This window comes from Melospiza georgiana, chromosome 8, assembly GCF_028018845.1.
Source record: "Melospiza georgiana isolate bMelGeo1 chromosome 8, bMelGeo1.pri, whole genome shotgun sequence".
Classification (NCBI taxonomy): Eukaryota; Metazoa; Chordata; class Aves; order Passeriformes; family Passerellidae; genus Melospiza; species Melospiza georgiana.
The window spans coordinates 5109356-5137279 of record NC_080437.1 but is presented as its reverse complement, the minus strand read 5'-3'; the positions used below and the strand labels follow the sequence as shown (position 1 = coordinate 5137279).

Sequence of the window (27924 nt, the reverse complement as noted above, 5' to 3'; positions counted from 1 at the left end):
CCTGTCGCGTTCCTTTATCCCATACCTTTATCCCGACCCTTATCCCGTTCCCTGTTCCGTACCTGTCCCGTTCCCCACGTGCTGCCGAGGCCGCGCTCCCACCCCCGCCGCGCACGCGCGCCGGCGCGCGGCACCATGGGCGCGCCACGTCGGCGCGGGGCGATGACGTCACATCGCACCCGGGTTGCCAGGCAACGGCGTGCTGGCAATGGCGGCGCGGCAGCGAGCAGGCCTCAGAGCCTGTGTGGGTGTCACACTGAGTTTATTATATATACACGCGCTATACATTCATGGGGACACGGCCCTGCCCGCGCCCCCCGCCCTGAGGAGGCTCCACGGGCCGGGCCCACGCTGCTTCCTGAGGGACAGCCGGTGGGTGACACGGTGATGTCAATAAACACCGGTGATGTCAATAAACACCAGTGACGTCAATAACACCACCCCGTCCCACAGGGAAGGCGGCCCTCAGCACATAGAAGGCACTTGGGTGATGCAGCACCTTGGCTCCTGGGGCTACTTCAGCCAGCTCCAGTCGAAACTCTGCAAAGAAAAGCACAAAAACAACTGAGTGCAGGGTTTGGCTGCTGGGTTTGATGAAAAATCAGAAATTGCCCTTAGCAAGGATGCTCTCAGGGGTTAACAGAGTGCAGCACAGCACAGGAGCCCTGTGAATCCACTCCAGTTTGGGATTTCTCAAAGGATGAGTGCCTCCTCTCTCCTCTGAGCAAAGGCTGGAGGAGCTGGGATTGTTCACCTGGAGAGGAGAAGCTTCAGAGTGACCTCACTGTGGCCTTGGAGTGCCTAAAGGGGCTACAGGAAACATGGAAAGAGACTGTTTCAAGGGCCTGGAGTGCCAGGACACAGGGAATGGCTTCCCACTGCCTGAGGGCAGGGCTAGGTGGGATTTTGGGAATAAACATGAATCCATGCACACTGGCATGGGGTGCCCAGAGCAGCTGTGGCTGCCCCTGAATCCCTGAAGTGTCCAAGGCCAGGCTGGCTGGGGCTTGGAGCACTTTTTTCCTATTCAAGGGGCTCTCCATGTCCCCAGGGTGTCCCCTGAAAGGCAGGTCCTGGCAGGTGCACCAGCACTTACCATCATGCTGTTCTGCTCCTGCCTCACCTCCTGCAGAATGCTGCTGAAGAGCTCCAGGTAATTCACATTCTCCCGGATCATGTCAGCAAAATTCTCCCTGCAGGAAGGGAAAAAAAACCCCAAGGTGATGGATTACAAGCAGCACTAAAAGTGACATCCCCATCAAAAGGTCCTGCACTGAGAGGAGAGAAAAAAAAAAAAAAGAAAAACAAAAGCAAACAGCACAAAAAAGTGATTTGTAGCTTAATTTTATGGTAGTTTGTGCAATTAATTTTATGTAGTTTGTGCAGTGGTAGGTGACACAAAAACCTGCCTGGAGATGGCAGGACAAAGGGGAATGGCTGCACACTGATAAAATATAATTGGAATTGTTAATGAAGCAAAGAGAAAAACCCTCTGAGGTCCAGACAGCTCAGCATGGACTGAGGGAGAGGGGCCTAAAGATCCAGTCCCAAGGAAGAACAACATTTCATGCAATAAATGGATGGCACAGTCCTTCGGCAGGGCATGCAGCACCTGGAACTGGCTCAGAAACAGAGAGCAGAGATTTCTGAATAAAGAGTTCAACCAAATCCCTGATTCTTTAGAGCTTTAGTGACACACAAACTCCTGGAACTGCTCTGGAAGGATAAAGCCCTGAGATCCTGATCTCCCTGCAGCTCATACCTGTCACATTCACATTCTCTGATAAAATCCCTTTGCCCAGGATTTTTCTCCTGGGAAGCTGAGAAGCCTCAGAGAAAAAGGAAATAAATTCTTATTTCATTTGCTTCTCCTGTGTTGTGCTCACATGTGGAATGTGTTTGGAGATTGTTTCATTGGTTTCATGTGAATTGTTTTGACTTATTGGCCAATCAGGGCCAAGCTGTGTCTTTTTAAGTATCCTTTCTGTATTCTTTAATGTAATACAGTATCATAAAATAATCAATTATCCTTCTGAGAACACGGAATCAGATTCCTCATTCCTCCCTGCCACAGGCACCCCACAAACACAGCACATACCCATCTTCAGGAGCTGCCAGAGAAGACAGAGGGTGAGGAGCTGAGTTCCCTGAGCAGCCCTGGGGCAGCCAAGTGGCTGCTGGAGTTGAGGCTGTCCCTTCCAGGCTAGAGCTGACCAGGGATCGAGAGGAGCTCTGAGTCTGCAAAAAGAAATTCAGGAGAATTGAGGCTTCAGTGCTACCTAGGGAAGATTTGGGATTGCACACGAGCACTGTTGGTTACACACACACAGATGTGGGAACCAGGAGATGGCTTCAGGCAATGTAATTAATACAAAAAAATTACTCTTTAACACTTTAACCAGGAAAACACCTATTTAACTTCTACTTTCACCATCTCAGACTGCCCTTCTCTGCAGGAAAAACAAAATACAACCATGGTGTGGCAGTTACCCCTTTTTGCTGAGTTTACTTCCTGGCTCCTGCACTGCAAAAAGTGCAAATAACCCAACAGCTACTCACACAAGCAATTTTCAGCAAATGCCAGATCTCCCTTTGTCTCTTTCCTTGCATCTGCATCACTGAGTTGTCAGCTTCCTTGATGTTATTCAGAGCCACTTCAATCTCAGGGAGCAGGTCAATGATCTTCTGCTTGCAGCCCAAGAGCTTGCTGGAATAAAAACCAAACACAAAATCACTTCCCAGCACATTATGGCAAAATAAAAGCCCCACCTTCAAGGGATTCAAGGAAAATGGAAAAGTGGGATACTTGAAAAATTAATATACAAATCACTGTGGTATCTTCTCAACTGCTACTTTTTTTCCTTTAAGTATTTTTTTTCCTTTGAATTTTGAAGAATTTTTAATTTTTTTTTCCTTTGAAGATTTGAATTCCAAATTCCAACTGGCAGAATTTGCCTCATTTTAAAGTAAACTCTTGGATGCTAACAGTCATGTTTTTAAAAATTAAGTGGAAACTTAACACAGAGGAGCAAAATTAATGCTATGAGAAAAGTGAATGGAGTTTTTTGGGCTCTGACCTCCATGGTTTTCCCTATCCCTTCCTACTACAAAGCTCCAAATGCTGCAAATTGGATTTTTTTGTCTGCATAAAGTACCTGAGGTGGCCAAAGAGCTCCTTGAGGACTCGGTCCTGGCTCTGCACTGTCTGCACAATGATCTTCACCATGTCTGTGCTGTCACTGTAGGCATGATCTGGAAGGGCCAGCAAACACCATGTTAGTAAACCCTAACAGCATTCCCTGGGTTTCAGTTCACAACAATTAATCATGGGGTAAAAGTGTGAAATTTAAATCATCCCCTTCCATACCTGGAGGTCGTGCTTTTAATTGCTTGTACAGGTCTATGGCTCTCTGTTCCCTTGAAAAAGAAGAAAATGATTCAGGCAGGTGTCTCAAAAACAGCCAAGTGACTCAAAAACAGCATTGCAGGGAAGGGATGCCTTTCTGAACTCAGATCCTTGTCCTTCTCCTAGAGCTGGGACACAGCCATGGCCTTTGGAACACAGGGATACTCCCTCTGAGATGCAATCCAACACTTTCCCCAAAACTCTCTCTCTTTTTCTCCAATTATGCAATTTCTCCTCAGAAAAACACACCAAAGGGAGCTTATTTTCAGTTTCAAATCTTCCCATGGCTCAGCTGTGTTTTATTTCCCCTGCATCCTTCATTATCTGATTTCATTTTTGAAACTGTGACTGCACAACTGCCTGAGAAATTCTTGTTCTGTTCCTGCTCTGCATTTTTTTGCCTGACTTTTAGTGATACTCTGTAAATGGAAAGAGACAGCTGCATCACAAGCAATGACAACTGTGCTTCTCTTCTTCCCATTAAACAAACATTACCTCTTTCAAGTATTTCAAAAACAGTCACACTGAAAACTTCCAGCCTTGAACAAAATCCTTCCTGTTCTAAATCCCAGTCTGTCAGAAACAAGGAGCAGCTTCCCAGCCCTGATCCTGCTCTGCAGTGGTGGAATTGCTTAAAAATAATGTTTAAGGAGGCACAATCCTGATTAGTTTGAGCTGCTGCTGCAGGAGGTGGCTTCCCCTCTGCACCACTTCCTCTCCTGTGCACCAGTTCTGCTGCAACTGCACAGGATGAAAAGCAACTTTGCAAAGAGGGAGGGGGGGAACACACCAGGAGCAGACACATTTTCTCCCTGAACAGTCAGAGTTGCTCTGAAGAGCTCTGATTAACAGATTTAATGGTTGTTCAACCTCTCTCTTTTAGAACTGCCACTTGTGCTCTCAGCAGTAGCCCAGTAACTGCTTCCTATGTGTTCTCAATATCAGAAATATCATTTGGCTCTTTCATATTTTAATACTTTTTTTTTTAAAAATCAACTTTCTAAATATCCAAGTACCCATGAGATCTTTACCCTTGATTTGAAAATACTGAAGATATTTAATAGGGTTTTACAATGGTCATGTAGTTTCCTCACTCAACAGGAAGAAAGTCATCCCTCTCCAACACAAAAGGAAATCCCCAGTTGACACCAAGATTTATCTTAGTCCTGGCTCTTGTAAGATGAGGTTTCACAGTTCAGTGACAGAGAAGTGGTGGGATCTTCCCATTCACTAACAACATCATCTCAAACCAACCATACACTACTCTGTACTTGTGGTCAGGATTTCAGAATCGCTGAGGGAACCAGACACAGAGCAGAAAACCCCCCTGAGACAGAGAAACACAATTTTCTGCAGTGGAGATGAGGAGCCCAGGGCTTACAGGCTCTCCATGACCTCCCCCTGGCGCCTGGCGTAGGGGCTCTTCTGCAGCTCCACGATCTCCGTGTGCAGGGCCATGATCTGCTCATCCAGGTGGCCAATGTCTTCAGCCTGAGGGGAAATGTGGCCACAGGTCAGACTCAATCAAAGAGATAAAGACCCCCAGAACACTTGTTTGGATAATGGGCTAAGTGCCTGCAAAGTTTAGGACACAAAAAAGCTCTTTGGCACAGCACTGCTACAATTGAGGTTTTTGTTCTCAGTGCTTGGTATCACCTACACCCAAACCTCTGACCACCAACACTGGCTGAAAAAAATCAGTTTGCTCATACATCATCTCTCTGTGTCTCTGGATTGCCTCCTAGACAGACTAATATATCCCTGTGTAAGAACTTTTTCCATTCCTGATAAAGGGGCAGGGCAGGTGGAATAACAGAACATAATTCTGATGGTCTGCCAAGTAACAATTGGGTGAGGTTCCTGTTTGTCTGGAAAAAGCCAAAGACAATTCAATTCAATTATTCTGCTAGAAGCAGCCACCTTTTTATCCATTCTTTAGATAACAAAAAATAGATGACTCTCATTTAAAACTGATTTGCATATTGACTTGCAGCAGGCCAGTGATTCATGTCTGTACTCCTCAGTGAAATCCTGCAATTTTGGAGGTGCTGCAGAGCAAGTGATTGGTTTTCAGCTTCAGCAATGGGAATTTCTGTGAGCAGCAAATCCAGCCAGGAAGACTCCTGATCCATAGCAACACCATTTCTTTTGGGCAACAAGTAATAAGTCTCTGCATTTCACTTTCCTTTTCAGAGAGCTGAGCCCGGTGACTTTTGTTGTTTTTGTCCAAATCCATTCAAACACCTTGGTGACAGGACACTGTGTTTTTTTTAATGCACCTACAATGGTATTCCTATTCCCATTCCCACAGCAGCAGCAGGATATGAGACAGGGAAGGGACACAGCAGTGGCACATCTGACACATTAAATTCCTGTCACAATCTCCTTCACACAGAGATAATGCAGCTTCTTTACCATCCCCTACCTGTGCACACTGAGAGGCTTTCTCTTCCATTTCCTTCCAGGCTTTGAGCATCTTCTCTGAAGCTTAAGGAAAAAGAGGTGTTAATTTATAAAAAGACATTAAGACACAAAAATAAAGTAAGACCTGGACTTTATGTGGTGTAATTTGAACACAAAGAACATGATGCTGAATCTCCTAGCAGGAGCCATGACACAGAGATCACAGACACAGCAAAGCTGCAACTCTGTGCTCAACCTTAACTCACACACAAACCCTTAGGCAGGATTTCACTGCTTGCAATCACTGGCCTAAAACAACTCTGAATTTCCAAACTCCACCATTAAGCTCAACAACTGCCACTTTTGATTGAACACAGACTGTCCAAAACCAGCTCATATTGTCTTTCCATTTTCCATCATCATCCTTCAGCCCAGTCATAATTTTTGACTCAGGTTGCATTTTTTAGCCATATATATTCAAACTACATGTAAATCTTGCTGTTCTCTCCTCAGCACTATTTGTTTCTGGGACATGAAACTGTAGCTGGTGCTCTTTAAAGCCATCTCTCATCCTGACAAATGGTTTCTCCTAACAACAAGCACAGCAGCTCGTTAGCACGGTCAGCAAGTGCAGCAGCTCTTGCCCAGTCAGAACTCCAAATGAATCAGCCTGTGAATGAATAAATAGCAAATATTTACATCATCAGTACTATTAATGCTCCTGTTTTCTACTCTCAGTGGAGAACAGCTGATCACCTGTCTCATTATCACTGAAGGTCTCCAAAAGCATTCTGGTTTTTATCCTCCTGCCAAACTCTTCTCCTGCACGTCCCCTAGCTAAAATACACCCATAAAGATGCTGAGTTCCTTTCCAGGATCACAGGAGACACCCAGACAAGTACTCCCCACTACCTACATATGCCATAAGCCATCTGGTCACTGTATCTCTCCAGGTCGAGGCGAATGCTCTGGTGGAAGAATTCCAGCTTTGCTTTCAGCTGCTGGGATGCTGACACCATGTTGTTCTTCATTTTGATCAGGTTGGCGTTGTACCGAAGGAGGCTGAGCCTAACACATGGAACAAGGACAGCACACATCAGCTGGAAAGCCCACCTGGACTTCAAAAAAGGAAAATTCTGTTGTTCTCAGGGGGACTGAGCACTGGCACCAGCTGCCCAGAGAGGTTGTGGAGTCTCCACCCTCAGAAATATCTGAGAGCTGTCTGGATGTGGTTCTTTTTGAGCATGGATTGGGCTGGAGGACTTCCAGAGGTCCCATCTGTCAGACTGAGCCCTTTTCTGACCCAGAGATGGGGCAACTGAGAGGTGTTTTAAAAACTTACTCCATTTTCAGTCTCATGTGAACGGTGTGACAATACAGAAGTTATAATTCACACCATCACAATGAGAAGCTGTTTCCTAATTACATTATAAGTGTTTCTTGGCCTATCAGCTTTTGCTGTAAATGCCTTAAAGCCAACATCTAAAATTACCCCTCCTGGGTCCCACTACAATGCATCTTTCATAGTCCTGTTTCTCCAAAGTATCTAATCTTTCTTACAAGCCATCCTCTGAAACTTGTTTCTAGTTCCAGTCCTGTTCCATGGCATTTTTATGTCAGCATTTCTTATCTCAAAGTTTGCATACAGATATATACTATGTGAGCCTTCTGTTAAGCTTTGAAAATTTTATAAAAATCCATTTCCCACACCTGTTAACCTCAGCCACGCTGTGAACCTCTGAGTATATTCAAGTAGTTTTTGGTTATGATCAATGTTAGGAATTACCCAGCACAATTCCTGGAGTGGAATAAGCTCCCAGCTCAAATATGTTTTATAATGCAAAGGCACAGAACAGCAGAGGACTGTAAAACCTCAGGGAACAAAAACACCCCAAGATGCAGGATTCCAGGCAAACAGACTCAGTGCTGGCATAGCCCTGCTCCCTCTGGAAGGGTGACAACTCACATGGCAGCTCTCTGTCCCTGGAAGAGCCTGCTGTAATCCTCCTTCAGCCCAATGACGTAGTGCACCGCCTCTGCCCACACCTTGCGCAGCTGCGGGATCGGCAGCTGGATTTTGCTGTCCTGCACTGAACACAGGAGAAACACAGGGCAGTGACAACATCCCCAATTCCTGCTTCATGTGCCTGAAAGCCTGGGAAGTTCTGCTCAATTTCTAGGTGATGCTGCTGAAGCATGTATGAGCTCTTCATGTCACAGCTCCCCAGGTATGTGACAACATGTGACTGAGCAGGTTAAACCCTGTGAGGAGTTTTGGCCGAAAAACTCTAAAGCCCAAGGTAGCAAATTTAGTTGCTCCATTTAATCCATTGATACTGGTCACTGTCCTGATCTGTTTCATCTGAAAATGTCTTCAAACATTCTGTAGGTTTCCTCTCAGATTTCCTGATGTAGATGTTTAAGGGGAAAAGATGCAGGTGTGTTCCCTGACAGAGATGGGAGCTGTCAGTACACTGAGGTACCAATAACCATGGTGTAAAAACAAATGGGAGCTGTCAGTACACTGAGGTATCAATAACCATGGTGTAAAAACAAATGGGAGCTGTCAGTACACTGGGGTATCAATAACCATGGTGTAAAAAGAAATGGGAGCTGTCAGTACACTGGGATATCAATAACCACAGTGTAAGCCTTTGCTCCAAGAGATTCAGTTCAATGGTGTCATGCTGTGAGATTCACCAGAACAAAACAGCCCAGAACACAGAACAACCTGAGTGACACTAGAAGATGAGGAAAATCAGTGGAGATAGGCCAAAGAAAATTAAGTTCCTGAACAGTAGCTGCCTGTCACAAGGCATTTTCTGTACATGCAGTATCCCAGCAGACATCTCCTGTCCCCTGACACTACTTTTCTTTCATAGAGGTACACAGGGTCATTCCTACAGACACAGATTTATAATAAATAAACTTTCAGAGAGATCTGTTAGGTTGTGCAGTGACTGCTGTCATCTCAGCAGACAAGCAGGGGAAGCAGAAAGCAGAGAAGCAGCTTCCATACACAGCCTAAAAGTCCAAACTCTGTCATCAGGACACAAATTAGGCTGCTTCAGGCTCTTACATGGCTCTCTTTGAATCAGACAGAGTCCTTCAAGACAACACACAGGGGTTTACAGAGCAGATTTCATTTCTTTTTGCAGGAGAACAGCACTTTTCAGCATACTCACCAATGTAGTTGACACAGTCAGACAGACTCCGAGAAGCAAAGGGGCCATCATAGACAGTTTTGCTTTTGTCAAACAAGTAGACCATGTAGCTGTCCCAGCCTCTCTGGGAGGAAAAGAGAAGAGAATATAAGCAAGAGAAACCCCAAGCAGCTCCTACTAACCCAGTACATCATGAACTAATTATTGTGGACACTCTCTTTAAATACTTATTTTGATAGATCCTACAGGAAGACAGAACTCTCTGCTAATAATTAATTAAATATTTAGGCAGCGTACAATTACAGAAACCTGCTTACATTACCCAATAAAAGATCTTTAGAATTGCTACATTTACAGAGCAAACTGTCTCATGTGGGAGAAGATTCAGGCCATTTATCTTCCCTAAGATTTTAAATTCTGTGAGAACATGGAAGACATGAACAGACTCCTCCTTACCACACCATCAATAACACATTGGGAAGCAGGTTTCCTAGGGTCCAGGCAAATCCCTGTTTCCAACAGCAGCTCCTGATTTCCTGTGCTTATTCCAGTCTCAAACTCAATACGATTCTGAAGGGAGTGAAGGCTTTCCTCAGGATGCAAAAGGAAGGACACAATCTTGGCAGAGGTCATGTTTAGGATGTGTACTATCTGTAAAAAGAGGACAAATAGATTACAAATCCTTGGATATCAAAGACAAAGGCACACAAGCCTGGGATGGAGCACAGAGCAGAATGAGAGCATAATTTGGATTTAATAACCACAATAATCACTTCAAGAGGAAAGCCTCACATAAAAAACTCAAAGCCTGGGCCTGTAACTTTTAATGTCAGAGAAATTGATAGTTCAACCCACTAAGACCCTTCACAAACCCTGCTGCAGCCTAATTACATCAAAAGAACTGAGACAAAATTATCCTCCTGTTTCTATGCAGGCTTGCCTTGGCTAGTCTGACTCCAGTAAAGCTCAAGTAATTGTTTGAAGAGGAAAAATCTGTCCTACTACACTGCACCTCTCTTCTACGACAGGCATTGCTGCTATAGCACATGAATACACCCAGAGGTCACAGCATCAACAGGGAAGTCTGGGAAAACTGTTATTAGCAAATATTAAATCTTATTTGATCCTGGTGAGCCCTTTCCAAGATAACAAACAGTAATACAGGGTCATCCTTTTACTCCATATGTAAAGCTAGAGACTAATATTGCAGAAGATGTTTTTGTCTTCCAGTATGTACTGGACACACTATATATGCAGTCACTTCCTGACACCAGGAAGAACAACTCTTCCTGAGCCTGGAAGCTGGGTGATGCCAGGATTACAGCTTTGCTCCACTGAACACTCTCAGTCCTCTGGGATGCTTTCAGAAGGCCTTTACACCCAGTAAGAGCCCCCACTCACCTTCAGATTCAGTATGTGATCCATGATCAGGAAACACCTGGGACGACTAGTCTCAGGATCTGAACCTCCACCCCTCTGCTGTGGATCCCAGTTCAGCATCAGCTGCAACCAGTTTTCCATGGGTTCTACAATCAAACTAAAGCAGAAGGGCTGTAAGAGAGGGGAGGCCTTCACCAGGCTGAAGCAGGACCTCTCCTTGTGTGCTCTGACCATCTTTGTGGGCAACAGGCACCAGAGAGCCCGAAGCACTCAAAAAAGAACTAGAGGCTGTCCCTTAACAGCAAACAGCAGCTTGCCAGGAGCTTGAAACACCCTGGAGAAAGGAGGAGGAGCTCTCAAGCTTGGATAAAGGAGGAAGAGGCCTCAGTTTGGAAGGCCAGAAGTGTCCCCTGTGGTGAGGACACACCTACCTGCAGAGGCTGTGAGGCTGTGGCAGGTGGGTGCTGAAACGAACCTCCCCGTTCATCTCCTCAGAGGCAAAGATGTGCTTTGGGTCCTTCTTCTTGATCTTTTCATGCCTGGGAAATAAAATCCTCTGTGTATATGCTGAGGAGTGTTAGTTTTGTAAGGGAGCAACTGAAGACAGCAGAAAGAGGCCAGTGTCCAGCAGCTTTAGAAAACAAACTCATCTTTCAGGACAAAGATGCATTTTTCAATCCACCCAGAACATCTCCATGTGAAAGAGAGGAGCCCTTCCAATAAACTCTGCCTCTGGAAAGATTTACCTCTTCTCTTGTTCTAACAGAAACCCAAGTTTCCTATTTTTTTCTGTTACAGAGCCACCCTTTTAAAAACCAAACAAACAAACACTCCAGGCAGAGCAAGACAAGCAGAAACCTCCATGTGCAGGTTAAAGTCTTTCAGACAGGTTTAAGTATTAGCACTTCCAAGCACCTCTTCCAGAATTAGGGTCTTACCAGGCAAATGGCTGCAGATTATGTAAGAAAGGTCTAAATCCTGCAATGCATTCAAACACCATTGTCCCAAAGCTCCAGTAATCAACAGTAACTGAGTAGGATTTGTTCTCAAAGAGTTCTGGAGCCTAAAAACGATCATAAAAAGACACTTTGACTGTGGTGTTTCCTTGCATTTCTGCAGAGGCAAAACTGCATCCAGGTGTGGCTCCCTGAGAGGGGATACCCTTGGGACAGGTCCCAGGATCTCCATTTTTGGAGGTTTCAGCCCTTGGCAGTGCCAAGCCACAGCTGCCCTGCCCCAGTGCTGGTGAGACTAAAAAAATAAATCTTACCAGATATTGCAATGTTCCAACAAATGAAGTGCATAAACTTCCTTGATCCAGATCCTTTGCATATCCCAGGTCTATTATTTTGTGAACAATCTGCAAACAGTTTAAATAGTTCATCAGAAGAGCAAAGGCTGAGGGGGAAAAAACCACCAAACAACCCAAAATCTGCTCAGTGACAGGCACAGAATACTCTCATGAGGAAAGCCAGAGTGGAAATTCTGGAGAAAGTCCATGGCAAAGCTTCAGCAACAGTGTTAAAGCTTTTAGTAAATGCACAGTTCAGTTTTCAGTCCAGTTCAATGTGACAACTTCCAGAAATGACAATGGAAACACACTTGACTTACCTTCCCACCTTCATCCTGAAGAACAATATTTTCAGGCTTTAAATCTCTGTGAATAATTCTGTTCTCATGCAAATACTGGATACCAGACCCTGGAAGACACGTGTTTGATTTTACTCAAAAAAAAATCTACATTAATTAAACATAAATCTGATGAAAACTTAATACTGGGGGGCAAATTCCCAGCCTTCCATGATTTACCACCACTCATTTCTACATTAAACAGCTTGCAAACTTGTGTTTCTTCTCCACTGCATTTTCACATCTTTGCAAAGACAAGCCAAAGACACTCAACTTATTATGAAAAAAAAAAAAAAAAAAAACAAACCCCAAAACATTCTGGAAGGGGAACAAGGATAAAGCAAGCAGAGTTGCTTTTTATTTCAGGAATTCAGCTGGAAGCCTTCTTGAGCACTGAAAGGACAAAAGTCCAGGCCAGTACTCTAAAATACTTTCTCATGCCAAAACCAGCTCTTCCTACAAGCAGTGACAGGTTATCTGTAAGAGAATTAAAAAAACAAGGAGCCTTCCTGGAAAACCTTTTTCCTAGAGAAACCCAGGCACTGCCCTTTATCAGACAGCTCTTCCTTCCCATGATGTCCAAAAATCAGGTACTTTCCAAGGGCCTGATGTTTTTAACACTCTGTTCATTTTAGTTCCTTTTTCATGGTAAGCTGAAAAAGGAAAAGGCCACTACACTTAAAACAGAAACAAACAAAAAAAAACAAACAAAAAGAAAGCACTGACTACATACCAATGTCACTAAGCAGAGAAAGGATTTGACTTTCCTTCAGCCCACAGCAGTTTTCTGGTTTGTTTAGCAACTACAAAAAAATCAAAACATGTTCAGACCCACACTTGTAACAGTTAACAGCAAAACCCAGCATTTTCCATCCTCTGTTGAAACTACTCAGCAAACAGCACAGCTCAAGGACACTCCAGCTGAATGGGGCTGTTGGTTTTATGCAATAAAATCATGGCCAAGAAGAAAACAACTTAAAATGAAAATTCAGAAAGAAAAGGAGTAGGAGACAAAAGCAGGCAAGGGATGCTCCCCCTCAGCACTGTCTTAATGAGCTGTCAATAAAAGCAGCTTCAGCAATTTCTGACTTTTAAGAGATGACTGAGGTGCTTCAGCCCTCATGATGGACTCACAAGGAGAAATTAATAATTAAATGAAACACAAATGATGCCAAACAATATAAAGATTTAAAGAACACAATCAGAAATAAAAAAAGATTATGTTTTTTTTAAGCAATATAGAACATCAGATGGAAGGAAGCATGTTGCCTCCTAACTTGTTTCAGCATCTATGCCACAGCTAAGGATTCATCAGAAATGAAGTGACCAAACACTGCATTGCAAATAGAGCTGATTTCTCAGCCAGGGTCTCTAATCTACCTTCAGGGAGTCTCCAAACTTTTACTGCAATAATACAAAATAATACAACAGCCAAATGTCTCTGGGACCATGGCCAGGTGCCTGTGTCTGCAACCCCCAAATGCTTTTTCATATATTCCCCTTCTTTTACTGTGACTTTAACCTTGAAAGTGTCTCTTGGACTGTTTCTAACAACTCAAAACCATATAATGAGACAGGATTACTGCATTCACCAGCTCCCAAGGCTGTTTAACACCAATAACAAAAACTACAGAAAAATTAGTTTTCTGATCACACAGATGAGATGATTTCTAAGCAAATCCTGACAGGGATTTGCTGCTTCACCCCTCCAGAAATTGCTGCTTCCTGAATCTAGCTGTAATGGAAAGGGAGCACAAACTCTACCAGGTCACCAAGCCACTGCCTGGGGAACTACTGAAAGGCTCCTTTATTTTTAAGTGTTGCCAGTGTGCAGATTGGCAGTTCCCAGATCAGCAGGGATAGCAAAGCTTCAGAATCCCTGGAGGCCCCAGCCCAGCAGAAATAGGATCATTGCCTGTGCTGAGAGCAAGGTAACACCAGATACAAATGAATCCCAACCAGTCAAACTGAACAGATGGAGACAGCAGCAAAGCCAAACCTGCTGGGTGACAGCAGCTGCACTAATGCTAAAGCAGCTCCATGAAAGGACACACCAGGATAAAAGAGTATCTGCCCTTGGCTTGCCCTCTGGGTTCAGAAACACAAGCCTTCTTTCCCACACGTGGTTTTTTTTCCCACTCTACATTAACTTCCTCACACCTGTACCTGATGCCTCAGGTTTAGCTTTTATATTTTTCAGATTCTGTGCTCCTTTAGTGTGTGGATATGGGGTTTACATTAAGGGATGGTGAGCTCTGTGCACAGAGCAGGGAGACAAAACAATTCCTGCTCCAGCTGGGCACCAAGGACAAATGATCCAAATCTCAGGCTCAAGAGCATAAATAAAGTGAGCTGAAGAGAGAAAAACAAACAGGATGGGAATTCATAAGCTAAAGCTGTAATTGGACAGTGAACTCCAGAACTTATAAAAGTGAGAGACCCTGTGAGAGGTGTCCATTTTGTGCCCATTTTGGTTCACCTTGGTGCAGCCCTGGCTGGGCTCTTGTGCTGCCCAAGGTGGATCCATGGAGGAGATCCTTTTAATAAATCCCTGCTTTATTCTTTAGCTCTGCCTGGCCTCTGTTCTAGCTCAGCCTTCTCAAGGCACCATACCCAAAAAGAGAAGCTCCCCAAAGCAGCCCTGGTGAAGGAGCAGCACTGACAGGCCCAGTTGGGGTTGTTTGGTTTTTCTGGAAGCAAAGCAGGCGTTACCTTGCGGAGGTCACCCCCTGAGCAGTACTCCATGGCCAGGAGAGGAACATCATTCACCAGGAAGTTCATCTCCTCAGGAACCTCACAGGCTCTGACTACGTTGGGATGGTTCAGCCTAAGCACACAGAGAGCTGCATGAAAACTCTCTTGGGAGAATGAGACAACAGCAACCACGTTTTATGCTCCAGGAACAGTTCTGTTCCCCACAGGAATCCTTGCTCACTCATCAACTGGTACCTACCAGTACCCAAACGCATTAAATCCACACCTTGGGAAAACACAAACCACTGATGAGCAGAAATGATGTCTCAAAGCCAAGGTACAGGACTTTGATGCTGGGGATCCACACTCAGGTTGTGAATTCTTGCACAGTTCTGGCAGTGTCATTACCCCTCTGTGTGTGCATGTGTATGTAGGAACAGACTCCCCCCAGCCCAAGAGTTTCACAACAACCCCCTGAGTAACTGCACCAGGCAGGTGAAAGCCATATTCACAGGGAAAAATTAATTTCTGCAGCTGAATCCAAACAGCTGCTTCCTGACTGTCTCTAATGCATACTACTCTTAAGAATAAGTGACATATCCAGAAGGAAATGAAAGCAAATTATTTCTCTCTACATCTTCCAGAGCCTCTGGATGCCAATGCAAGAGCAGCTCATTACTCAGTGGTTGCTTTCAGCACCCAAATCAGACAGCACCAAGCCTTGACTTTACAAATTCACATTCCCTGCAAGTGGTTTCCCCCCATGTTGTGGCACACAGTGAGCAGGTGAGGGTAACAAAGCAACAGCAGCAGCTCAGAAAAGCCCTGAACAGCAGGGTCACTGCAATCCTCAGGGAGGACAACTCAGAGTAACCCTGCTCCTACCAGTGGGACAGGATTTCCTGCTCCAGCATCTCTCCCTCTCTCTTTCAGGAGCAGTTCTGTGAGACCCAAACACCCAGAGACAGCCCCCACATCCATGAGACTAAAGCTGTCCAGCCCTGTTTCACCTGCTGGACAGGGAGGGTGGGCAGCACAGAGCATGGACTTTCTCACGAGGAAGTGTAAGGAGAATTTATTCTTTACATTCGGCAACGTAACAATAAAAAAGCAATTCCAGGATCCCCGGGGTGCTAAATCAAAAACAAAATACCGCAGGGTATGGGAACACGTGGGTGTTCCCAAATCACACCAAAACTCAACCCACAGGGTGGTGTGAGATTGGAGGAATTTTAGATGAGGAGCCCAGGCAGCACAACAGGGCAGGGGGTTTGGGGGCCGCCAGCTGCCAGGCCAAGGCAGGAGCTGGGGCATGGGATGAGAGATAACCGGCACAGCACGCCGGGTGACAAAGGGCTGACCCCGGCTGTGCGCACAGCACGGTCCCATCTCCCCAGCCGGTGCGGGGGCTCACTGCCCGCACTCCCCTCTCCCGGCTGTCCCCTGTCCCTGCGTGTCGGTGCCGCCGTGCCGGCCGCACTCACTTCTTCATGATGTCGATCTCGTGACACCAGCGGTCCTTGTTCTTGACGCTGAGCTCCAGCCGGCACGACTTGATGGCCACGCGGTCGCCCGAGTCCTGCGGGACACAGCGCCGTCAGCCGCCGCGGCCCGGCCGTGCCGTGCCCTCCCCGCCGCCCGGCCCGGCCCCACCTGGTGCTGGTACAGGCACACGTTGCCGAAGCCGCCGGTGCCCAGGCGGTCGCGCATCTCCCAGGGCCCGCAGCCGCCGGCCGGGTGCCCGCGCAGCGCCGCCCCGGCGGGGGCCCGCTCGCCGGCGGCGGGCGCGGGGGGGCCGCCCCGCTCCATGGCTCGGCCGCTGGCTCCGGCACTCCGCCTTTCTTGCCGCGTCACCGCCCGGCGCCTCCCGCGCCCGCCCGGGGCCGCCGCCGGCAGCGCCGCCTCAGTCGCGGAGGGAGAAGTCGAAGGGCTCGAAGGCTTGGCGGAAGGCGCGGGCCTGCGCCGCCTCCTCGGGCCGCTGGGCGGCGCACTGCCGCCAGTCCGCGCGCTGCGGCTGCGCCAGCAGCGCCTCGCTCGCCAGCACCTCCCTGCAACGACAGCGCCGTGGCGTCACCGTGACGTCATCGAGATAGCACAGTGATGTCATTCCTGGGGCGGGGCGGGCACGCACCTGCCGAACTGCAGCGGGAAGCGGCCGCGGATGCGGTGGAACAGCTTCTCCCCCGTGTCCAGCTCCACGTAGAAGTACGGCACCCCCGGCTGAGCCACCTGCACCACGGAACCACACAATCAGATCGGCTGGAAAACACCTCTGACACCATCTAGTCCAACCCATGACCCATCACCAGCTCGTTCACTGCACCATGGCACCAACTGCCATGTCAGTCCGTACCACAGACACCTCCAGGGCTGGCAACTCCACCACCTCCCCAGGCAGCCCCTTCCAATGTCCCTCCCGGGCAGCCCTTCCAATGTCCCCTCCTGGGCAGCCCCTTCCAATGTACATCCCGGGCAGCCCTTCCAATGTCCCCTCCCTGGGCAGCCCCTTCCAATGTCCCCTCCTGGGCAGCCCCTCCCAATGTCCCCTCCCTGGGCAGCCCCTCCCAATGTCCCCTCCCTGGGCAGCCCCTTCCAATGTCCCCTCCCTGGGCAGCCCCTTCCAATGTCCTCCCCAGGCAGCCCTTTCCAATGTCCATCCTGGGCAGCCCTTTCCAATGTCCCCTCCCCGGGCAGCCCCTCCCAATGTCCCTCCTGGGCAGCCCTTTCCAATGTCCCTCCTGGGCAGCCCCCTCCTAATCACCCTTCTGAGAAGAGCCACCAGGGCACAGGCAGAGCCTCTTCCCAGCCAGTTCAGGGGCTGGGGACACAGCTGTCCCCATGCCACGGTCCTCTCTCCTGGGAGGAAACTTGGAAAAATAACCCCACAAACTGCCTGAGGTCAGAGTCTGAGCTCAAACAATACCTTCCATGGAGGAAGGAGCAGTGGGTCACTCCCTGCTGGGATCACCTATGGTATTTTGAGGTTTAATTCTGCTGTGAGTGACTAAATGAGAAGCAGGCAGGTCTGGTCATTCCCAACCTCACTGAGGTCATCCCAGCCCAGTACAACACATTCTTGGAGGACGAGGCCATGCTTCCATTTCTCAGCTGAGAAATCACCTGTTGTTCATGGGAACTTCTCCCAGAGCAGAATCCTGGTACATCCCCAGATCAAGCCCATGAGATTCTGCCTCCAACAGGTTGACCCCACCCCACAGAGTGAGCTCAGAGGGGAAGAGCAGCTTGGGCAGGACAGGGGGAAGTGAGGAGGTGAAATCTGGCCCCGTACTTGCGCGAGATCCGAGTGCTCTGGGATTTCCAACAGCTCAATCTGCTGCTTCTGAGCTTGTGTAATAAAGGCCTCCTTGATGTCTTCAGAAGTGCAGAGGTCCAGAGGGACAGGAATGACCTGCAGAGGGAGGACGTTTCCATGAAAGACAAGACAATCCATTTGCAGAAAGCCATCAGTGCATCACTGGAGCTCGTGGCTCCTCAGTACAGCTCAGCCTCATCACACAAGACAGGTGAGCACCCATCTCTACAGGCTTAAACTCATGAGACTTTTTGTTCTGTAGGAGCTGGACAGAGAGCTGAAAACTCCAGGCTTGAAAGTTCTCAGCACAGCCCTCTCCTTTCTCATCTCTGTGGTAGCTCTGATACAGCTCTGACACACTTACAGACCTGCCACACACAGCAACCACCACAATAAACCCCAAAATGGCTCTTTCAGTTCATCTGGAGTTTATATTCAGTGCAAGTTTATGTTTCCCCAGGGTGACACACAGACCATACCTGTAGCTGCAGATGCTGACTCCTATAGTTTCTTTCAAACAGGACATATCTCTTCCCCTTGCTCCTGAAAAATTCCTTTAGGGCAGCCTTGTACTTGGTGACTTCTTCCAGCACCTCTGAAGACAAGTCCACCACTGACTGATAGTGCCCAATTGGCAAAATCAGGACATGGTCAGGTGACAAACCCCCTTTGGCCAGGGCTAGGTAGCACTAGAGTGAAACAACACACACCAGTTACTCACCGTGCTGTAGGAATTTACACTCTGACTACTCATTCTGAGTAGCCTCAGGAACAGGAGAGTCTTCTGTGTTGCTTATTAGGGATTGTTTATTAGCCATTTTATTTGAATTTATTTTTATATTGAATTTATTTTTCACTAGAGGAATGAGAAAGAGACAAAGAGACTGCCAAAGGACAAAAAAAAAAAAACAAAACCAGTATCTTTTGAATGCCTTGTGTGCAGGGAAGCTGCTGAGTGAACTTCACCAATGAGGCAGGAATTTCTTATTCTGACACAAAAATCCACTTAAAAATTTAAACTAAACCTGTGGACAAACCTGTCCCTGTAAGTGGATTATGCTGTACAGGAGCAGTAACTTTGAGCAAAGTGCATAAAACAATCATGGACTGAGCTTCAAAGTCAACATTTTGAAGTACATCCTGGAGACACCATTTTTCCATCTCTATAAAACAAATCCGTAACCAGCCATCCCAGAGAGATCTGGCACTGGTGCATCCTGCTGCCAAAGCAGGTTCCACCTTTCTTCCAGCTGGAAAAGTTCTGCCAGATGTTAACAGAGGGCTGGCACAGCAAAAAGTGTTCTGGCACTGGAATCCACTTTTTACGAGTTTATGTGTTTGTAGAGGAGATGCAAAGAAACTGACAGCAAGCCCAAGAGCCAGCTGAAATAAAGTTTGCTTGTTTTATGTTTAAAATTGGAGATTGGTATTTTGTTTTGCCATGTCTTAGCAAGACTCTGACCTCAGCAAAGCCCATGCTGCAGGTACTTACATGTGTGCCAATACTGACAACCAAGTGCTTCTCCACCTCTGGGCTGGCCAGGCAGAACCAGCAGGGCCCTGTGGGCTGAGCTTTGTTGGGAAAGAAAACAAGGATTAGCAGAAGGGATATTTGTCAGAACACAGACAACCTGGTATTTCCCAGTTTATAAAGTGCTGCAGGTGTCAGAAGGACACAGCTCTAGCCAGGGACATTCCAGCAAGGAGGAGGTGGCAGTCAGACCCTGCTGACTGCCATTCTCCTGGAATGAAGGAGGAATTTAGGAGTTCCAGGAGTTAGTAGTTGCAGCTCACTAATAAGAAAACACCAGCAAATGTAAGCAAACAAATCCAAATGAGGTAAAATTACTGCACAGGTAAAGACAAGGGCAGATGCTGTCAAACACACTTGTCAGTTCTGGTCTATCCATCACACCCAAAACACAAATTTGGATTCACACCCAAACTGTGATACCTGAGCTGAGCTTTTGGGAAGTGTCTGGTTCAGAGAATAAATGCCATCAGCCCAACCACAACCACCACAGACCCAAAGAGCTTTGAAACTATGCTCTTCTTTCACCTGCTGAAGCCTATCTTCCCCTGGAAACCAGGGACCCTTCATCCTCCTGCATCCCCCCAGCAGCTGGCAGTGACAGAGCTCTCTGGCCCTGTCACCTACAGCTCAACAGCTTGAGGAACAACTTGGAGTGATGTGGTTCATCCAAAGCCTCGAGGGAAGAGCTCAGGGAAAAATCATCCTCACACTTACGGGGTTTCTTGGCTTGCTTAGGCTGGGAGTCCCCTCTCTCCTTCCCTTCTGAGGGACGTTTCCTTCCCTGATGCTTGTTCAAGTCAAAGAAAAACTGACAGGCTGGTTCTTCCTGTTTAGGAAATGAAAAGTGAACAGGATGTTCAGTTAGAGCTGCATCACAAAAAGTGACAGGATATAGATTTGATTTGATTTTTCCTGAAGAGCTGTGAACCACTTTTGAAAAGCATCAATATCACAGAATCTCTGAGGCTGGAAAAGCCCTCCCAGCCCATGGAGTCCAAGTTGTCCCCACCATCCCCATGATCCCCACCTTGTCCCCAGCCCAGAGCACTGAGTGCCACCTCCAGCCCTTCCCTGGACACCTCCAGGGATGGGAACTCCCTGGGCAGCCCCTGCCAAGGCCTGAGCACCCTCTCCAGGAAGAAATGCCTGAACAGAATGACCTGTCCTGTCCTCCTAGTAATGCAGCAGGCTTTATCTGCTTCAGTCAGGGAAAAACTTCAGGGAGAGCTGCCCCAAATCATTATGCTCTCCTGTTCAGCCTTATGCTGAACATTCAGAATTGCCAGATTTTATGGATTATTCAAATCTTTTCATTTGCCAGCCAGTGCCAAAAGAATGGCTTTATTTCCTAGAGATGTTAACCTGCCACAGACTCCCCAGAGGTTGAAAACATTTGATTGAGTTATCTCATAGAGCCAAATGCCATGAGAAGGCTTTAATGCTGAAGAGGAAAAAATTGTTGTCCCCATATTTCTTATAGTCCTTCTTTAAGAAATGAAAGGCCATAATAAGTTCTCTTCTCCTGGCTGAACACCCTCAGCTCCCTCAGCCTGTCTCCACAGCAGTTTTGGACAGAGATATCCCAAAGGGAAAGCCAAGCAGTGTTGTGAGCACTGAGTTTTGGACAGAGATACCCCAAAGGGAAAGCCAAGCAGGGCTGTGAGCACAGAGAGTGCAGCAGGAAGGTCCAGAGGGAGGAGCACAGGGCAGTACCTCTGCAGAGAGAGGGGTTTTGCTCTTGGGAGCCTCCTTCCTGAGTTTCCTGTAGGGATTTTCAGTGACATCCTGAGGCTGCTTCACCAGCTCTGCAGGGTCCATGGAGCTCATGGGCACGATGCTGAAGGCATAGAGGTACTGCAACAAACACAGGCAATCAGGGACAGGCAGCTCCTGCCATCATTTATGAACTAACACACCCCAGAACAGCTCCACACCCCTCAGCACATCAGTGTTTGTGCCAAGGAAGGGCATGGAAAAACACAGCCCCTGTGCCAGTGTCCCACCCAGGAGTTCATGCAGTGCATCCTTGGTCCCTGCCCGTTTCCAGGCCTTCTTTCTGGCCTTTTTTGTTACCAGGCCTGGATCCTGTGCATCCTTAACTACCAACCAATATTCCTTAACTTTCTTAAGGGGGAGAAGAGAGACAGGTTAAAAACCTCATGCCAGAAGTTTATTTTCAGTGGTTTGTGCCTCAGAACACCACATGCAGCCCTTACCCTTGTGACATAACAGGCAAGTGCTACCTATTACTCAAGTGAGACAGATACCTCCACTTCAGCCAAGCTTTTAGGTGCCTGATGTTGTCCTCTAACTGCTCTCACTGCCCCATTACTGTACTTGAGAAAAGAAGGAAGATTCAAGGGTGTCAGTACCTTTTTCTTGCTTGTATTGCCAACATCAGCAAGGGCAATAAACCTGGTGACGTGCTGTGGGGTCTCCTGTAGCACCATGTGATTCCTGTAAGGAAGCAACACCTGGCTGTACTGGCACATAAAGTATTGAAAGGACAGTGGGAGAACCCCTGCCTGCCATGAAGATACTCAGACAGCACAGCAATCCTCCTGTGTTCCTTAAAAACTGAACCCTTACTTGAAAAGAAATGAGATTTCACATGATTTTACAAACCTGTAAGGAAGTCTTTCATAGTAGGTCTTCTCCAGGGCAGCAAAATGGTACCTTGGTTTGAGACTTGCAGCTAGATCTGCTACCAGCCTGGAGCCACACTTCTTGGTATCTATTTCTCCCTACAAAACACAAACCAAGCTTTATTTAAACCTCTCCAAGAGCAGGGAAAAGAATGGTTTAATATACTTCTCTGTACACTCCAGTGAGTAAATTCCCAGAAAATTCATGCCAAGGGAAGTCAAACATAGAATGACATAGAACAACTACATGGGAACTTCTGAGATCTGAGTTTTCTCTCTGAGCCACAACATCTCAACAAATCTTTCTCTACAACCCCCAAGGGCAGCAGGATTGGTTACCATGCTGTGAGGGAAGGTTCCTCATGCATTTAAACAGAGGATTGTAACACTTTTTGGATGTTGGAAAAATCTGAGAGAAAGTAAAAAATGTTCTTTTGCCACATGTGCAGCCTTGCTGTGCAGACAGGTTTCAAATAATCTGAAAATCACTTCTGCTGAGGAACACTAACACAACAAAACTGGACACAAATGAAACAACATCCTCAAAATCCAGACTGAGGAAGAACCAGACCACCTGATACTTAAGGAAATAAACACCAAAACACTTAAAAGGTGTCAGGGACAGCTAAAATACCCTGAAGTCTGACAAATCCCTCCCCTTTCAGTTTTCTCTGAAGAACCAGAACATCTGCTCTCCCTGTTTTTACTCCCACCCTTCTCAAGCACTTGGAGAGGGTCTGATACTTCAGGAAATAAACACCAAAACAAAAAGTGGCAAGGACAGCTAAAATGCCCTGAAGTCTCACAAATCCCCCTCCTGTCAGTCCTTCTTCTCTGAAGAACCTGAACATCTGCTCTCCCTGTTTTTACTCCCACCTTTCTCAAGCCCTTGGAGAGGGTGACCAGAACTTTGAGAGGAGGCAGAGAGGCAATGCTCAGTGAAACCCCAGAACAGAACACTCACCGCGCTGTTGCCAAAAGTGCCCACATCTCTGGGCCAGGGGGAGGTCAGCAGTATATCCACACCCCTGAAGTTTGGGGTTGCCAGCAGAGAGGTTTTCAGCTCAGCCACGTCCTTGGCGCTGAAGCAGTGCGCGGGCTCCGGCTGCTGCTGCGCCTCGGTGCCGCTCAGGTAGGCGATCTGCAGCCCTGAGCAGCCGCTGTACACACCCCTGCGGCCTGCAGGGACACACACACAGCCCTGAGCGTGCCACAGTCCCCTGGGCAGGGCAGCAGCAGCAGTGCTGACTGGCTGGCACTGCTGTCACTGCTGTCACCCCCACAGGCAGCTCATGTGCTGTGCCCAGTGCGATGGCATCGATCGGTGCCACAGCGCAAACCCGAACCTGCCCACACACAAACCCCAATGCTCCCCCTCCTCCCTGCCCCCTGCTTCCCAAAAACTCATCCACAGCAATCACACATCCAAGTGCCTCTACTTTGTTATAGTTTTGGCCTGGTGGCAGTTCTGGAAATAAATTGGTTTTTTTCCTTTTAGCTTTGCTACACTTCGCTTGTTACCTCTGCTACTGCAGTACAGGCACACAGCAAAATCACATTTAAACCTTCCCTACAGAGACAGGCATGCTCTGGGAATAAGGCATGCTATAAGAAGAATAAATAAAGGAATTGACTGAACAAATAATTTCTGAAATAAAGAAAATTTAGAAAAAATATAAAGGTAAAAAGTTCTGGAGTAGAAGAGCCTGGAATAAAATTGAATGAATATTTGAGTCAAAAAGAAGAAGGCTCAACTAAAGGAAAAGCAGGAGTGGAAGGACAATATTACACCACATGATTTCTCACACATAGGTAAATGCAAGAAGTTTAGAATAACTCCTCCTAAACCAAAGGTAATAAATACAAATTCATTATGACAGAAATGGTTTGGAGTTACTGCTGATTTGCTGAGCTGTGAATTTACACAGGCACACTCTGGAAATAAGACAGGCATGCTATAAGAAGAACACATAAGAGAATTCACTGAACAAATAATTTCTGAAATAAAGAAAATGGAGAAAAATAGAAAGGTAAAGAGTTCGGGAGGAGAAGATCCTGGAATAAAGGTGAATGAATACTGGAGTCAAAGAGAAGAAGGCTCAACTAGAGGAAAAGCAGGAATGGAAGGACAATATTGTACCACATGATTTCTCACACATAGGTAAATGCAAGAAGTTTAGAATAACTTCTCCTAAACCAATGGTAATAAATACAAATTTATTATTACAGAAATGGTTTGGAGGTAGTGCTGATTTGCTGAGCTGTGAATTTAGACAGGCATGCTCTGGGAATAAGACAGGCATGCTATAAGAAGAATAAATAAGGGAACTGACTGAACAACTAATATCTGAAATAAATAAATATTGAGTAAAGATAGAAAGGTAAAAAGTTTTGGAGTAGAAGAGCCTGGAATAAAACTGAATGAATATTGGAGTCAAAGAGAAGAAGGCTCAACTAGAGGAAAAGCAGGAGTGGAAGGACAATATTACACCACATGATTTCTTACGCATAGGTAAATGCAAGAAGTTTGGAATAACTTTTCTTAAACCAAAGGTAATAAATACAAATTTATTATTGCAGAATTGGCTTGGAGCTACTGCTGATTTGCTGAGCTGTGAATTTAGACAGGCATGTTCTGGGAATAAGACAGGCATGCTATAAGAAGAATAAATAAATGAATTCACAGAAGAAATAATTTCTGAAATAAAGAAAATTCAGAAAAGATAGAAAGGTAAAAAGATTTGGAGTAGAAGAGCCTGGAATAAAACTGAATGAATATTGGAGTCAAGGAGAAGAAGGCTCAACTAAAGGAAAAGCAGGAGTGGAAGAACAATATTATCTTACACATAGGTAAATGCAAGAATTTTAGAATACCTTCTCCTAAACCAAAGGTAATAAATACAAATTTATTATTACAGAATTGGCTTTGGAGCTAATGCTGATTTGCTGAGCTGTGAATTTAGACAGGCATGCTCTGGGAATAAGACAGGCATGCTATAAGAAGAATAAATAAGGGTACTGACTGAACAAATAATTTCTGAAATAAAGAAATTTAAGAAAAAATATAAAGGTAAAAAGTTTTGGAGTAAAAGAGCCTGGAATAAAACTGAATGAATATCTGAGTCAAAGAGAAGAAGGCTCAACTAAAGGAAAAGCAGGAGTGGAAGGACAATATTGTACCATATGATTTCTTATACATAGGTAAATGCAAGAAGTTTAGAATAACTCCTCCTAAACCAAAGGTAATAAATACAAATTTATTATTACAGAAATGGTTTGGAGCTACTGCTGAGCTGTTAATTTAGACAGGCACGCTCTGGCAATAAGACAGCATGCTATAAGAAGAATAAATAAGGGAACTGACTGAACAAATAATTTCTGAAATAAAGAAAATTGAGAAAAGATATAAAGGTAAAGAGTTATGGAGTAGAAGGGCCTGGAATAAAATTGAATGAATATTGGAGTCAAGGAGAAGAAGGCTCAGCTGAGGGAAAAGCAGGAGTGAAAGGACAATATTATCTTACACATAGGTGAATGCAAGAAGTTTAGAATAACTTCTCCTAAACCAAAGATAATAAATACAAATTTATTAATACAGAAATGGTTTGGAGTTACTGCTGATTTGCTGAGCTGTTAATTAAGAAAATTAACAATTCTAAAGAAAAATATATCCTTATTTAAAAGCAGTATTTCTTTTAGAAATCTACCAATTTAGATAAAGCAAAAAATAGTTGAAGTAGTTTTAACAGAAGAATAAAAATGTAAAAAATTTCAGAACACTCTCATTTTTTTTATTTGACCAACAAACAGAAGTGACTTTTAGTTGTACAACCTTATTTCTAAATACTGTCGTGCAGGAAGATAAAGCAAGGGACAAACCCTGACAATTGTGCACTTTTTTGTGAAATTGAACACATTTCTATTTCAAAAGAATAACTGACAATTATTCAAAAGAAGTGCTTTCTAATAGTTCAAAGGACTGTTGTAACATCCTGCTCTGTTACAAATTACTTCAAGAACAGCCTGTTGCAACCTCTACTCCTTCTGCTCAGCACAAGAATGAGCAGTATGAGAGAAATGAAAAAAAGAAATCACAAATCAAGGAAGAAGAGTTTTCTTTTTACAGAGACTGTACCAGTCTGAACCACAGGATAAAAAAAATATCACTGAAAACTCCCAGCAAAAAGAAGGTGTTACAGTGGGAAGGTGAGAGAAGGTTCCTGAGAGCCCCAGCAGGCACAGGCTGACCCCAAAGCCCCTCAGCCTTACCCAGGTAGGTGATGTTCTCAGCCAACTCACAGCCACTGACGTCTGGGAAGTAGCTCAGGGTGTCCGGGCTGTTGGCACCGAGCACGTAGGTTGGGATTGGAGCTGAGGGAGAGAAGCACGTGCACTCAGTGAGCTTTAACTGCCCAGGAACCCCACCCAGCACCCTCTGGCAGCAGCAGCACAAGAAACCTTCCTGCAGAGGGAAGCTGGAGCTGCCACAGCTGCAGGAGGGGAACAACCCCTGCTCCACACACACCTCGTGTAAAATGAACCCCAAAGTGATGCACAGCCCGACAGGCAGGGGTGTTCCAGCCAGAGCCATCTTTCCCTCCTGTAGTATAACTGCTATAACAGCACAGTGCCAGCCCCCGTGCAGTGACACAGAGTGACACCGCCCTCCTCCCTCCTCCCTTACCTTTCTTGGCCCCCGTGCGGTACTCGGCCCATTCTGCCTCGGAAGTCGAGCCAAAGAAATTCCCGACACACAAAAGCATCTAAAAACAGCAGATAAAGCAGGAGTTTATTCCACCACAGACAGAACACACACACAAAGGCTTTGCTTGCACCGCTTCAGCAGCACTTGGTTTGCTGAACTGAAGAGATTCCTCTGTGTTTATCTGCGTTAAACGCAACATCAAGGGGTTTAAAAGTACAGGCAGCTGCTCTCCCGCCTTCTGTGCACAGGTCACAGCTCCACACAATGGTTTGGGGCCGGGCGGGGAGGGCCGGGGGGCTGCAAACCCTTCCTCACACCGAGCAGAAAGAGAAGCATGGCTGTCACGGAAGGACGGGACAGCAACAGCCACCCGAGCACCGCGGGTATGGAAACCTCACCCCGGGCAGGCTCCGGCCTCGGCCGTGCCGGGACGGGAACGGGACCCCCGCGGGAACGGCACCAGGCCACCTTCCCCCCCCACAAGCCCCACGAGCCTTACATCGAAGCGGCCGCTCTTGGCCTGGATGGTGCGGACCCGCCCGAAGATCGCCTCCAGCCGCCCCTCCACGTCGCCACACGCCAGCCTGCGGGACACCGCACGGTAAGAGCGGCCGACATGGCACGGTCCGGTCCAGCCCCGGCCCCACCGCCACCTCATCCCGTGTCCCGCCCCGTTCCCATCCCGTCCCGTCCCACTCACACGCGCAGCGGCGCCGCTGCCGCCATCACGAAGACGCTCGAGCCGAACCTTCCGCTCCCGCCACTTCCGGGTGCGCCGCCCAAAGCGCTCCGCCGGTTGCCGGGTGGGCGGCGCCCGAAGGCTGACACACCGAGCTGGAATCGCCGGGAAGTTTAAACCCCGGTGTCCGCAGGGAATCGCGGATATTCCCGATGTGTGGTGTCTATCCTGGTGTGTTAGTGCTCCAGCCAGTGCTGGAACTAAACGTGGAAAAGCCGCGAAGAAGTAGAAGAGGTGATTGGGTAAGAGACGGGTGTTGTCTCAGAAGTGACTGAAATAATCACTGCAGGTGATTATTTACACTAGTAAATT

The 27924-nt window shown here is 46.6% G+C and overlaps 2 protein-coding genes across 3 annotated transcripts; both read right to left on the bottom strand.

Annotated features, from left to right (window-relative positions):
• Window positions 1-246: 246 nt before the first annotated feature.
• CHUK (component of inhibitor of nuclear factor kappa B kinase complex) lies at window positions 247-16485 on the bottom strand. Of its 2 annotated transcripts, XR_009114745.1 has the most exons (22): window positions 16330-16485; window positions 16161-16255; window positions 14695-14809; window positions 12716-12785; window positions 11965-12053; window positions 11624-11713; window positions 11292-11416; window positions 10785-10892; window positions 10375-10510; window positions 9430-9624; window positions 8995-9097; window positions 7776-7899; window positions 6726-6877; window positions 5832-5893; window positions 4788-4897; window positions 3368-3417; window positions 3156-3252; window positions 2560-2707; window positions 2099-2238; window positions 1097-1193; window positions 441-540; window positions 383-403 (listed from the first exon to the last, which is right to left on the bottom strand). XR_009114745.1 is itself a non-coding variant. In XM_058029309.1 (21 exons), exons 1-21 carry the CDS (start codon window positions 16483-16485, stop codon window positions 514-516), a joined length of 2289 nt encoding a protein of 762 aa, XP_057885292.1. In that variant the 3' UTR covers window positions 247-513. The 2 variants fall into 2 exon arrangements, 1 of the variants encoding a protein (XP_057885292.1); XM_058029309.1 differs by having other exon boundaries at window positions 247-540.
• A 94-nt stretch (window positions 16486-16579) lies between these two features.
• Window positions 16580-27622, bottom strand: CWF19L1 (CWF19 like cell cycle control factor 1). Its single transcript, XM_058029216.1, has 14 exons — window positions 27574-27622; window positions 27373-27457; window positions 26853-26931; window positions 26438-26539; window positions 23133-23347; window positions 22149-22267; window positions 21896-21980; window positions 21237-21377; window positions 20238-20349; window positions 19482-19561; window positions 18469-18678; window positions 17966-18085; window positions 16808-16905; window positions 16580-16724 (listed from the first exon to the last, which is right to left on the bottom strand). The coding sequence occupies exons 1-14, from the start codon at window positions 27597-27599 to the stop codon at window positions 16580-16582; spliced, it is 1617 nt and encodes a 538-aa protein (XP_057885199.1). The 5' UTR covers window positions 27600-27622.
• Between the last annotated feature and the right edge of the window lie 302 nt (window positions 27623-27924).

Excerpts from the sequence above, each read along its gene's own strand:
- CHUK (XM_058029309.1), bottom strand. The coding sequence starts at position 16,485 with ATGGAGCGGGGCGGCCCCCCCGCGCCCGCCGCCGGCGAGCGGGCCCCC. Across the intron at positions 10,893-11,291 it reads AATCTGCAGCCATTTGCCTG|GCATGAAAAGATCAAGAAGA; the intron begins GTAAGACCCTAA and ends TTTATTTCCCAG. Across the intron at positions 6,878-7,775 it reads CAGGGACAGAGAGCTGCCAT|GCTCAGCCTCCTTCGGTACA; the intron begins GTGAGTTGTCAC and ends TCCATGTGTTAG.
- CWF19L1 (XM_058029216.1), bottom strand. The coding sequence starts at position 27,599 with ATGGCGGCAGCGGCGCCGCTGCGCGT. Across the intron at positions 21,981-22,148 it reads TATGAAAGACTTCCTTACAG|GAATCACATGGTGCTACAGG; the intron begins GTTTGTAAAATC and ends GCTTCCTTACAG. Across the intron at positions 20,350-21,236 it reads AAACCCCTCTCTCTGCAGAG|GAAGAACCAGCCTGTCAGTT; the intron begins GTACTGCCCTGT and ends TTTCCTAAACAG.